The sequence below is a fragment of the Dipteris shenzhenensis genome, chromosome 28 (assembly GCF_047967505.1).
Source record: "Dipteris shenzhenensis isolate YYH24624 ecotype China chromosome 28, Dip_SZ_1.0, whole genome shotgun sequence".
Taxonomy (NCBI): Eukaryota; Viridiplantae; Streptophyta; class Polypodiopsida; order Gleicheniales; family Dipteridaceae; genus Dipteris; species Dipteris shenzhenensis.
The window spans coordinates 27,842,078-27,855,441 of record NC_141623.1 but is presented as its reverse complement, the minus strand read 5'-3'; the positions used below and the strand labels follow the sequence as shown (position 1 = coordinate 27,855,441).

The window sequence follows — 13,364 nt, the reverse complement described above, 5'->3', positions numbered from 1 at the left end:
AACATCAGGATTAGGACCATCGGGTGAAACTGAAGTACTAGCACCATCTCCAGATGGTTGAGTGTATGATCCTGTGTGGTGTGCTGGTGCTGACAGCTCCTGATACAACATGGTGTATATGTCCAGCTCCTCCCGTGGGATATCTGGTATGGCCTTCATCTTCTCCACGTCCACCTTGTCTACATTCACTTGGCGAGGTTCGGGGCAGCCAGCGGCGAACTCAAGGAGATGGAGGTTGCAATGAAAAAACACCAACTGCTCCAATTGAGCCGTGCTCAATCTGTTCCTCTTCTTTGTGTGAAAGAGGGCCCAAGTGCTCGAGTTCCTCTCACAAGGACCGGAACTGCAGTCGTGTGAGAGAACACGTATAGCAAGGCGTTTCTGCCATAAGCCAATTAAGCAGAGATAAGTATTAGGAACTTGATAACTTTAAACATATTTGTAGTAGATAAAACTTCAAATTACTGAATGACTAAGCTCTAACTAGTGGCGTTGGAACTTGTCTCTTAGACTCTTACCAAAGTAGGAGTACAGTTGCCATATTTCTCCCACCAGGAGACAAGTTGCAATTGTGTCTCTCGAAGCCTAGCCGTAGGTCGACCAAAGGAGAGGCTGTGATTGTGGAACAATAGAAGTTCATCCTTCATTCTTCGTTGCATCTCCAAGTCACCACCCGTCCAATTTTGTAGATACTGTTGCATCTCCTCCTCCAACTCGTCATTCTCATATTGCTCTTGACTGCGCCAGAGCGGATGCAATACATGTGCCACCGCATGGATTGGGCGGTGGAACCAATTCCACCGCTTATTCCATATAGCACAGATGGACTCAACCCTAAATCATGCCACAAGAAATTGGAATGCATTATGCATGCAAAATTCACAGACTATAGATAATAGTACATACATAATATATATCTGAAAATTCCAGGCTTCATGATAACAAATTGCAATTTAGTAACTGCACTAATTATACTTATTACAAAAGTAACAAGTCTTACTTATCAGGCGATAGGGAAGTGTTTCTGTGGAGGGCCTCTCCAATCTTATCCATAAACTCGTACAAGAGCCCTAATGTGCTTCCCTCCATGTCCGTGATGCGAAGCACCGTGTAGATAGGATTAATCGATTTGATTAATGCCTCTGCCTGATTCCACCAAGACTCATCCATGATTATGCGAAAAAGTCTCGCACAAGCCTCTCCATGATGCTGAGGACTTTGGGTCTCTTCGTGACAAACTTCACGATACTGCGGGCTGTGGAGAAGATGGCATCAATCCAAGGTATCTTCCCTAGGTCCTTGATCAAAAGATCAAGCCAATGTGAGGCACAGGGTGTCCACACAATCTTAGGAAACTCATCTTCTAACATGGCACCCATTGACACACAATTGCTGCCATTATATGTCACCACCTGCACCACATGCTCAACACCTATCTCCATAATGGCTGCCCGTAAATGCTCCCAAATATACAACCCTGTAATCACTGAACCTGCAGTGGAAGCGTCTATGACTCTCAAGAACATGGTTCCCTTGCAAGAAGACACTAAAATATTGTGCACATTCCTCCTGCGTGCATCTAACCATCCATCGCATAAGAGTGTGCATCCATATTTTTTCCAAGTCTCTTTCAAGGGCTTCATTTGGTCTTCCACACATTCCCTCTCTCTTCTTAGCTCTCTTGTTCGCAAGGCCTCATATGTAGGCCCTTCCCATTCATAGCCAATGCGGCTTACGGCTCTCATGGCCTTCCTCCGTCATGTAGTCTTCGCCACATGAAAGGGTATTGCACACTGTATGAAGAGCTTTGTGAGCTCACTAGTGGCCTCCTTCACTGCTTGCTTTTGCAAGCGTGCTTGAATGCTAGACCTTTGCAGTGATCCTCTTTTTCCCGCACTAGCATCCACACTAATTGATCCATGTGGCAAGGGTGTTCTTGTAGCACTAGGACCCGCGCTCGATGTAGTTGATGCCCCTCTACTTCTCTTTGTAGAACCCAATGTGCTGGCATCATCCAATGGCTCAGTGTTAGCAGCCTCTTCTTTATCTTGCAGCCCTTGTCCTCCACTTTTTGCAGCCAAGGCTGCCATACGCACACGCTTCCATTCTGTTAGGCCACCTTTCATTGGAGTAGGCACGAACTCACAAGGTCCTACATCTTTGCTGGGAACACCTGCTAGATGGTCTTTCACCCGTGTGACAGACCTCGTTTTGCTTATGCGGCAATAGTTGCATCTCCACTTCTTGGAGCCACCGCCTCCTTTATAACTATCCAGGAGGGAGACATGGACCCAATAAGCATCTCTCGGCATTGAGGAGGATGGAGAGGTGAGAAGGAGGATGGAGAGGTCACAAGTGAGAAAGGATGGAGAGGTAGAAGGAGGATGGAGAGCTCAGAGGTAAAAGAGGATGGAGAGGTGGAAGGAGCCTGGAGGATCAGAGGTAGAAGTGAAGGAGGATGGAGAGGACGATGGAGAGGTTACAGGTAAGATTAAAGAGAGGATGGAGAGAAGAAAGATGGAGGGATGGAGAGCAGGCTGCCAAGCTGCAGCTTGCAGGATGGAGAAGATGGAGAGAAGAATGAAGAGGATGGAGGTCCGAGGAAAACGGGATGGAGAGTCCAAGAGCAAAGGATGGAGGGATGGAGAGAGCTTAGAGAAGGTGGAGAGAGCAGCAAGGATGCACAGAAGGAGTGCAATGGGCGGGAGGTGGCGAAAAAAGGAGACAGGCGGCGAAATCACGATTTTGGGGGTTTAGGGCAAAAACAGGTTCTACAAAACGGCGTTTCTTGAAGAAAGGCCGTTTTCGTTTCTTGCCACGAAACGACCGTTTCGTGCAACTATGCCTACAAGAGACTCTGCTGTCCCAAGGTGTACCGGTTGCAAGAAAAATCCTCAAAAGGCAACACAAGGCCTTCCAAGGCAACACGGGGCCTTTCCAAAATGCAAATGAAGCAGAAATTGGAAAGAACCAGTGCAACAACGGTTTACGCAATGATATAGCCCGAAAGGACAGCAGTGAAAAGGTTTTGAATGCGAGCAAAGAGATTCACCCTAGAAGGAGAGGTGAAAATGAGCAAATGAGGGCTGGAAATGTGAATTACAGCAAGAGAAAGTGCTCCCACGAGGAGGAGGGCACTTAGAAATGAGAGGAGAGAGATCCAATGGAGAGGTACTCGCAGCCGGAGGCTAAGGGAAGCCAAAAGAGGAAGAATGGGCTCAAGGAGTAGACTCCAGATCACTTCAGCAAGCTCCAAGTATCTCCAAATGCCAAGTACGAACCTCGAAATGACGCCGCCTAAGTCGATCCCACGAGATAAGATGAGCCGTATCATATAGTTAATGTTACATATCATAGGCTTTCAATATACAGATATAGGTCAATGCATTTGGACAGATTCCATCATCATGCTCCATGCATCCTCACCTCGACTATGCATATCCTTTGTCAATGCATTCCATGAGACAACACCTCGAGAAGAGAGCTCCTCAAGCATGCAACGTGCTTTTGTCAAGGCATTTCACTTGGCATACATGCCTATAGGAGAATCAAATAGTACAATATTATCTTGCACTACTCCTACACTACCACATGCTTTCAAGACACAGGCACTACCGTAAGAGAGAGAAGCGTGCTTCTATGTAAGAGGAGCATAAAATAGTGGGTTATCCCTAGCTGACCCTCATTATCTCAAGAAATAAAATCTGAAGCTCCGATACCAATGTAAGAGGGAGAAGTACTAAATCTTTCTCTTTCCTTCTAACTATTGAATGCAAGAGATAGAAACTGAGAGATGAAAACACCAATAAACAGATGTGAAACAGTGAGGTGAGTGTGAAATACTGAGGGGGAGATGTAAGGGCGCTATTGTTTTTATTGTTGTCCCTTGTGGTCTTTTATAATTTCAAACTTCATTATTGTATTATGGATGCACTTCAATTGGAAAATAAATATGCCACTTATGCTTTAAATTGCATTGGTAAATATGGATGAAAAGATGATCATACCATTTATAATTTTTCTCATTTGAAATTATTTGAGCATGCACTTGATTGAATGATTGTGGGATTCAATGGTCTAGATTAGCATTCATAGTATGCATTTGTTGGTGTAAATTTGCACGTTTGTTAATGTAAATTCTTCATATGCGCTAATTTATGCATATGTTGTGTCTATTGGCTTTATGGATTCAGAAAATGGTTAGTTCAAAAGGAACAAAAGAAATTATGGGGTGCGCTGTCAAGAGAAAGCATGCAGTCCTGTGGCTCCTGTTAGTGTAGGAGCATTAGCTACGGCTAGTTCTCCCCCTACACTAGCCCAACTCCATATATCTCAGAGTTTTTTTTTTCGAGGCGGGGACAAGGAGCTCCCCACCAAGATCTAGTTCTATTGCGACCACTTATGACAATATCGGAGGGATTCATCATCAGACCCTAGTATCTTGAGGTCAGAGGAGTCTCACATGCACTGAGGATCACCGTTGGATAGATGTGGGTTTCATCCCATCAGTTGAGGATTGAGGCGGGGAGAGCCACAGGTATACCCAAAGAGCAACGGATCTGTATGTTATGCACATTTGGGGTGGTTGAGACTGAGAAGCATTTTCTTTGTGCCTCTCAAACCTACTTGGAGATGATGCAAACCTCAGCCGGGCCTCGGACACCTTGTTCTCAGTGGTAAATGTCGTAGCCGCTAGATCCTTCCCCATGACCAGATCTATAACACATGCTCCCATTGGGATGTGCTTAGAAAAAGCTCCAAATGGCTGCAACAACTGGCACACAGCACGAGGCAGCTCCAAAACACTTGCACGCTTCAGAAGCAGCTTCAAAGTGTTGGGGAAACTTCTAACTGGCTGGCACACACCCCGAGGCAGACCTGCACTGTGATAAATGCTCGCTGTCAGGTTCGTACTGATTCTGTACTGCATTAAATGCAGGTCTGAAAGGTCCATACTGCAATTATGAGGTCTGACAGGTCCATACAGTTCTACGCCTGCATTAAATGCTTCCGTACAGAGCCGTACAAGTCATAAATGCCTTCTGTGCAGGTCCGTACAGCAGCAATATTCCACTCATGTGAGGCGAAGTTGCTGCAGCAAGCTGGAAATGTCTCCGAATGCGCCTCCCTTTGCGGTAGCTGCTCCAAAATTCGATGTTCTCACGTCAGAATCAGAGTTTTCGCGACAGAAGTGCTTGGAGAGGCCTCAAACACTCACGGGTGTGTAGAAGCCAGCAAGACCAGCAGGAAGGAGGGCTCGAACTTTTATGCACTAGTCGATGTAGCCAGTGTGTCACATTGCACCCAAGTGGAGGGGTGCATGTGACAAGCATGGCTTTCCGGTAGCGTCAGTGTTGCTTCTCGGCTTGGGCCATCTCGTCACGTCTAAGTGCTGCCTCTTGTTTGCGCTCTTCATGCAGCAACAAGAGCAGTTTTTTGAAATGTGAGAATCCCTTGCTTTCTTCTGGTTTTTTCTCCCTTTGTAGACAATTGCTCTTCTTCTCAGTGTCCTTTCTGGATCTCAGCAAAACCCTACACTTGGGTAGTCAAGTTGGATTACAAACCGAAGCTGTGATACCAATGTAACATGCAATGGTTAATGGTCGTGCAATTGCAGCGAGACCTTCTTTAAACCGTATTGCCAGGCATATGCATATGCACCATAGAGAGGAAGAGAGAGAGAGTTTTAGGGTTAGAGAAATGTAGACGACACTAGATTGGGTCCCTATACCCACTAAGGGCCCCTTGCCCAACTAGGGAAGAATTCACTTTATACTAGGAGAATTGTGAAATACAAACAACACTCCTTCAAAGAGCACGGAATGCAATTTCGAGGATGACCCTTCGACATTGAGAGCTGACCCACGAATGCCTCCAATCTCTACCAAGGCCAACGCTGCCCACGCCGTCGATGTAGACCACTATACAAGTCTATAAAAGAGGCTTGTGCTGTCCCTGGGCATGCAGCGGAGCTGCGTAGGACGGCATTTGAGAGATATGGAGCTTGAGAAAACTGTGTGAAGCTGAGAGAGAGCTGAGTGATAAGAGGTGAAAAAATGTACTTGTCGGTGTTGCCAGTGTGTCACCTTGCACCCAAGTGTATGGGTGCATGTGATAGAGAACTAGAAAAAAGATCACCAGCAATCATCTAGTGGAATGAAGGACTCCAAGCCTAAGAGAGATCAAATGAAAAGGCAAAGGAGGGCATTATGTGAGGTTACTCAGCTTGATGAAAAGAAGTGGTATCAATCCGAGGAACGGTTCTTCTTTTGCCATCTCATTGCTGAGCATGGGAAGAAGGATTGTCTAAGTGGTTGGCTGGAATACCACAAAATCACTAGCTTCTACTGTTGCTTCTGCAGTGGCTTCTCCAGCTCATCCGACTTCAGCCATGAACACAGTCTTACTTTCTTTGAACCGTGTACCACCAGTGGTGTTTGAAGGTAAGGAGGGTGATATCGAAGATTGAAAGAAGGTTCTAATCAGGTAATCAGAGCATATGGTGCAACTAAAGGGCAACAGCTCATTGTCTTTTTCGATATTGGAAGTTCCAAGGAGGCCATCTTCCCACAGTTGGTCAAGAAGATGGGTTGCTCATTTTGCAGGGGATGGGTTCACACTAGGTTTACACACTCAAATCAAACGCAAGGTCACACAGCTTTCATTTTTTGTTTAAAAGGCCTCATTTACACAGGATCTTATTATCACGCCTTTGCTCGGTTGCGACATGATTCTAGGTGTGTGGTTCCGAGAGTATTCGTCTGTTCTTGATTGGCAGTATGATACCTTCACCGCTACAAGAGGTCTTTCAGAGCCGACCATCATTCGCGGGGATAGGAGCACTCTCAACATTCCATTGATTTCACACATATAGGCATATCGTGCCATCCGCATAGGTGTAGTATGCGCACTCATCTATGTCTGCTATCAACAAGTTGCTATTTAGTCGGTTCCACTGTTGGCACAGTGCTTTGGTTCTTGGGTTAACTGTAGTTAACCATCTTGGCCTAAGCCAAGTCTTCCTAATTGGGATTAGGCTTACTTAACCGAGGTTAAGTATCTTTGACCGAAGTCAATACTTTGACCAAATAAATATAACTTTTTGAACATAATTAAATAAATGAAATACTCTTTAATTATGATCGAATAAATGGTCAATTAAAACATTGACTTTGGAGTATTTACAGCTTGGTGACATTCCCTTGGCTTCTATTCAGTTGACCTCAATTGAAAAGCTTCCTTGTATATATCAAAAGCTATGGATGATTAGACAACATGTCTTCATCCATCCACTTGGCATCCAACGCCGAATAGTTTTTGAATTTTACAAGATACTTGTAAAATTCCTTGCCTTAGGGGCCTTTGCGTACAGTATGATACACAATTCGTTCTAGTTGAAGGACCTCCTCCAGCCCATCCACTTCTGGGGGTCCTCTGTTACTGGCTCTGTAGGCTCTGGACCTTGAAATTTCTTTAGAACACTCACATGAAAGGCATAGTGAATCCTCCAATGCTCTTGCAGTGCCAACCTGTATGCAACCTCATTAATCTCTTCTATAACTCGGAAAGGGCCATAGTATCTGGGAGATAACTGTGCATGTACTTTTTGCTCTCCCTTTACCTTGTGGAGCCTAGCTTTCTTGAGTTTCAAAAGCACGCAATCGCCTTCTTTGAGATCTAGCTGTCTCCTATGCGAATCTACATTCTTCTTATGCTTTTCTTGAGACCTTTCAATTGCTGTCTGAACTTGGCTGAAAGCTGTCTGGAGGTCTGTGACAAATTGATCAGCTGCAAATATTTCATCTTTGGTCCTCAGGATAGGTGGCAGAATCACCTTCCCATAGATGACCTCAAAGGGGGCTTTCCTTGTGGAGCTATGAACTGTATTCTTATATGCAAACTCCACCAATGGTAGGTACTTCTCCCAGTCTGAACTTTGGTCAGCCACGTAGCATTTCAGTAAATCCAACACTATAGAATTTGTTACCTTACTTTGACCATCTATCTGGGGATGGAAAGAAGAAGAAAAAATCACATTCCTCCCTTTGTTATCAAATAGAGCTCTCCAGAATAGACTGGTCATTTTGGGATCTTGGTCACTGATAATGGACTTAGGCATACCATGGTGCTTAAAGATCTATGCCATGAAAAGCTTAGCCATATGATCTGCCTTTATAGTTTTGCCTACCGGAATGAAATGAGCTTGCTCGCTGAATCTATCAATGATAGTCCAAATCCCATCATTCTCTGACTTTGATCTTGGCAAATTAAAACTGAAGTCCATTGCGATACTTTCCCATGGTGCGTGAGGCACTCTGTAACAAACTGATGTATATCTTTCCCCATTGCTGGCGTGCAAACATGATAGACTTCCCACCTTCTTTGAATTCCTTGGTCTTTGCTCTCTTGCCTGAGTTCTTCTTCCTCTTCTTATGCTTTGGCTTCGATGATTCATAAAAGAAGACGATGATGAGGATGAAGAGGAGCTGGAAGAATATGAGGAACTTGAAGAGCTATGATGATGCTTAGCCTTTTTCTTCTTGGAAGGCGTACTCCCTTCCTGACTACTTGTTTTCCTCTTTTCACTGTCCTCTTTTCGAGGTTTCTTGCTCTTCCTGGAAACATTATGTACAGGAAGAACAGGAACTGCGTCTAGGGATCTCTTTTTGGCTGTCACCCTCTGGGTTGCCCCAAAAGAAACTCTCTGCTGCTCTTCTTCTGCGTGAGGATTTACGAGCCTGTGGAACAATGGATCCCTTCTGGCTTCCATGAGCTGTGCCAGTAAAATAGAATCTAGAGCTCCACATATGTGCTAGTTTTTGACTCGGCATGCTTGAGCTGTGGATCTCTGTTGTAGTAAATAGAAATACAAATATGACTACTAAGCACAAATTTTGATGAGTACTTTGCGGAGATCCTGTTCAAGGAGAAAGTTCCTTAGAGTAAATTCTCTCCTTTCAAAGAAACTATACACAGGTTATGTCACAGTCTCTCAAATAGGCAATGCGTTATGAGTAGGGCTTGCAGGGTCTCTTTTATCCTTTAAGACTAGAGGCTCGTTTTCTCTGATACTCCATCTTTCAAGTCTCAATTACAGATTTATGTATCGTTGCAAAAAATATTCCTCAGATGATCTAAAGGTTGTCTATGCTTGTCTTACAGTTCTGGAAACTACGTGATTCTTTTGAAATTTCCTTTCAATAAAATTTTCTTGGGAGGAAATTACATTGAATATTGGGTCATGCATTATGTGCAGGACTTGCTAGACCGTAGGTGTGAAGAAAGGACAAGATAGGGAATTATGGCACTGGAAAAGGTATCTCATGGAACATTGGTGGAAACTTTTGCTGTTTTCTTTGTATAGCATATTTGTACAAACACACACACACACACACCCCCACGGATTTCATTTGCTCTCATGTAGCTTCGGTTCCTGTTTTTTGTTAGGCAAGCCTTTGGCCAGTTTTAAGCATTGAAAAGGTGTCCTTATCTGACATCATCTGCAAGCAAAGTTTAATGCTTGAAACAAACAACACAATTGCCTTTACAAGTACTATTTTGTTGTTTCTGCAGTCTCCAGGTGCCTCTCCTTCAAGTGCAACACCTCAGCAGCAACAAAAGCAGCCTAGTCAGCAACAGGGGCTTCCTGTCCAACAAAATTCACAACAACTGCAACAGCAAGCCCAACAACAAAATAACACACAGGCTGTTTCAGGGGTTGCAGCTGTCCCACCTGGTCCAGTTGCAAGTGGTGAAACACGACGAATATCTTGTGAAGATATCCAATTGGTGAGTTCTATTTTTCATTGTCTTTTCCTGTCAAGGTTTTAAAATTCTTTGCGTTCTTTGTCCAGTTGCAAAATGCACATGAAATGTCTGTATGCTAAATGCAGGTCCAAAACTTGATAGAAAGATGTCTGCAACTGTACATGAATCGAGCAGAGGTTATTAGTACTCTTTTGAATCAGGCCAAAATCGAACCTGGGTTTACTGGCCTTGGTGAGTATAATTGGCTACTCTGATATCATTGGTAGCTCCGAGATTGTAGGTTTCCCATCCTTTGTTCTCTAGTATATCTTGTATATGAGAGCCATGCTTTAAAGAAAAAATATTGGAATCCTTAAGAGAACTTTGTCATTGAGAGTTACTGAAAAAATGATTTGGTGAGAATTCTAGTTACTATTCAGGGCATGTATTAATTTGCAAGGTATTGTGCGGTTTTCCCATTCATTTCAGTGTGGCAAAAACTTGAGGAGCAAAACCCAGATTTTTTCAAAGCATATTATGTCCGCTTGAAATTGAAAAGGCAGATTACTATTTTTAATCTTTTGCTCGAGCAACATGCTCAGCTAACAGAGAAGATGCATCCAGCCAAAGCTCAACTACCTACCTTACAAAATGGCATGCACACAGCACAAGGTGATCAAGCATATCATTGTATAGAGGCTTTTATGGGCTTTTTGACAGGGTTTGTATGGCATATTAAATTTCATATCTTCAATCTTCTTTGTAGTGCATCACATGCCTATTGGATACCCTGTCCAGCAGCAGCCTGCCATGACAGGAACGAACCATCCTCACATGGTCCCAATGCCAATTGCTTCACTAAGTCCTCCTGTTTTAGGTGGAGCTCCAGTTCCAGAAGCTTTTGGTACTGCCCATGGGAGCCCTGGGTCCAGGTGAAAATATTTCATGGTTTGAAAATCCTTTGCTCGTTTATATTTCCTCAGAAAAAAATATTTAAAATGATGTTGTGTATTTCCTGCAGTGGAGTTGGTGATATGAATGCAGAAATTTCTCTTCTCCCAACTGCGTCAAGCATGCCTTTAAACAATGATCTGAGTATGGGCACATCTGCAGTGCTACATGGGAGTCCAGCATTCCCTTTCACTGCAATGGGCAACCCGACAGACATGGCTGGAATGGGGATGGATGTCCAAACTAATTTTCCTCCTGATGCAACATTCCATTCCAATGAAAATCATGGACAAAATGGCATGGGAACATTACAGATGGCTGCAGATGCAGATGCAAGTGGAGGCAGAGAATCATTGGGACTCTTGGGCCCATTGCCACGTAATTTTAGTCTCTCAGACCTTACGGCTGAGTTGACAAACAGCTCAGGTAATGTGATGTTGTGCCTGTTAGCAATCCTTTTGTTTTTGCAGATCATTGACCCATATTATGCTTAGTGCTTCAAAGCTGTTTGCCAGACATGAAAATGAATTTACCCTTTTCTTGCAGATATACTAGGAAGCTACACTGGATCCCCTTTTCTTTCCCGTGATTCTGATGTATTTATTCGTTCTCCAGGTAAAGTTGTTTAGTTTTCCACTTGAGATTGCAACGCTGGCTTTCAGTGCTGTTTGGAACACTGATGGGTGAGTGGTTTTTTGTTCCTGCTGCTTTCCAGATGATGAAAAAATTCTTGATGACATTACAGATCCCACGTGCTATGATGACTTTGAGGATGAGAAGTGAAGGGGGTTTATCATTCGTTTGGTCTTAATGGCGATTCCCTCTTTCATTTTGCCCCTCTTTGTTTTCCCCCTTTAGAATAGGAATGAAAGAGCACCCTTCTTCCCTGAAGGTTTTTACAGCTTTCATTCTTCTAAAATTTTTTAGTCCCTCTTGGTGTATGTTATTGTTCTTGCTAGAACAAGCTGCTACTTGACCTTGCTGTCTCCTGGAGGGAGTTTGGCATGTTGTACATAATATTCAGCAGCAGCTATACTTTGTACAGGCCCACGAAACTTGAGATATTTTGATAAATATTGAGCTGGCAAGATTTTAGTGCTGAATAGAAGGTTAGCTAGGTTGTGTATCCACCTTATAACGTTTAGCTAAGTGGGAGCCTTGAGAGGGTTGTCTATGCATCGTAATTTCCATTAGGTGAGGTGAGTAGATTCTACTTGAGCAAGCTGTGGTGATAAGGTGTTTACCATTGCAATTTTATGTAGAAGGAACACACTTTGGCAGCTGCAAGCTGAAGTGATGTTGATGCTTCTCATAGAAATTCTAGCTGAAATGTGAAGAGCTCCACTAGATTACCCATAGAGGGGTTTTCTAGTCCTTGGTTCTGCACCTTCGAAAAAGCCTGAGCATGATGTTTGAAGCTTTAGAGCGAAGTCATTCAACATATGACTGTTTTTTAAAGATGAATATGGAGCAAAAGGTTTGTAAATATTTTTAAGAGAGAATATCTGGTGACTCAACATCCAATAATGCATTATTCAAGTACAAAGCTTATTGATGTCAAGACAGCTATTAGTTAGAAAAGAGTTGGTGACATTACATTGGAACACTGTGAGAGCGGAGAATAATGTAGAATTTTTGTTTAACTACATGGTAAAAGGTTTTTGATAAATGGCAAACTCTTAATTTTAAGAAGAGAGGAATTGTTGTTAAGAGGGAATTAGAAATGCCAACTTCATGATGGGGAAGGTATTTGTTGGGATAAGTATGGTCAAAGGCTTGCTCTATGGTGCATGTGTGCATCTAGGAGAGTCACATGTGTGTGTGTGTGTTGTAGAAGCACATCTAGTGCTATGAGGTGTCTAGTGTGTGACCTAAGTGATGATGTAAGCCAAAGGTTCCCACATGGGAGGTTCCTTTGATTTAGGCTAGGCCCACTGATGTAGGGGTTGATTGCCACTGATATAGGGAAGGTGCTTACACCATCCTCTCTTTCTATAAAATGGAGGACATTCCTTCAGTCTAATACATGGATTTTGCCTCACTTGAGCTCTCTCTCTCTTTGTGCCATGATGCATCTCTTCTACCTCACACTTTTTGCATCACTTCTACCTCACACTTTTCTACATTTGGTATCAGAGCTGGTAAGCTTTGGAGAACTCATTTTGGTAGTGTCACCTCATCATCTTCTCCATCACCTCTTTTTGAGCTTTCTTTCTCCTTCCTCTTTAGAAATGGCTTAGCTCTGTTCTCCTCATCCCTTGCGTCTTTTGCCAAGTCCTCTTAGCTGAAGACTCTATCCTATGAGGCGCTTCTCTGGCTCAGAGCATTTTTTCAGAGATGGAGTATATCACCCACGTTGATCCAAGGAAGGTCTAACGAAAAAATGGGCAATATTGCCTATTTGCTCAACCATTACTAGAGTCCTTTTAGCACAAGTTGGTTCATGTCTAGAGCCTGTTGCTGGTGAATTTTGAAGGCCAATGCATGTTGGAGTAAGGAGGAATTAAGGAAAAGACAGTCAAAGAAGGTGCAGTCCTTCCATACAAGAAGGCGTACTATTTGGCTTATGCTCTGTGTTGAAGCTACCTTGGTATTTAAGCTTTAGATTTGCATAGAAAGCCCTTTCAAACTCTTCTCCAATTGTGTGAATTATGTCCTCCAAGTTG

At 43.4% G+C, this 13,364-nt stretch overlaps 1 protein-coding gene across 2 annotated transcripts in view; it reads left to right on the top strand.

Annotated features, from left to right (window-relative positions):
* The window catches only part of LOC147883402 (uncharacterized), a 31,400-nt gene extending 19,222 nt beyond the window's left edge, over window positions 1-12,178 (top strand). For both annotated transcript variants that reach the window (XM_087399965.1, XM_087399964.1), the window contains exons 3-10: window positions 9,257-9,316; window positions 9,574-9,789; window positions 9,894-9,999; window positions 10,237-10,419; window positions 10,514-10,679; window positions 10,769-11,124; window positions 11,245-11,313; window positions 11,414-12,178. In XM_087399965.1, coding sequence (XP_087256091.1) covers window positions 9,302-9,316; window positions 9,574-9,789; window positions 9,894-9,999; window positions 10,237-10,419; window positions 10,514-10,679; window positions 10,769-11,124; window positions 11,245-11,313; window positions 11,414-11,481 — 1,179 coding nt within the window. In that variant the 5' untranslated portion in view covers window positions 9,257-9,301 and the 3' untranslated portion in view covers window positions 11,482-12,178. The remainder of the gene's footprint in view (window positions 1-9,256; window positions 9,317-9,573; window positions 9,790-9,893; window positions 10,000-10,236; window positions 10,420-10,513; window positions 10,680-10,768; window positions 11,125-11,244; window positions 11,314-11,413) is intronic.
* The last annotated feature ends 1,186 nt before the right edge of the window (window positions 12,179-13,364 follow it).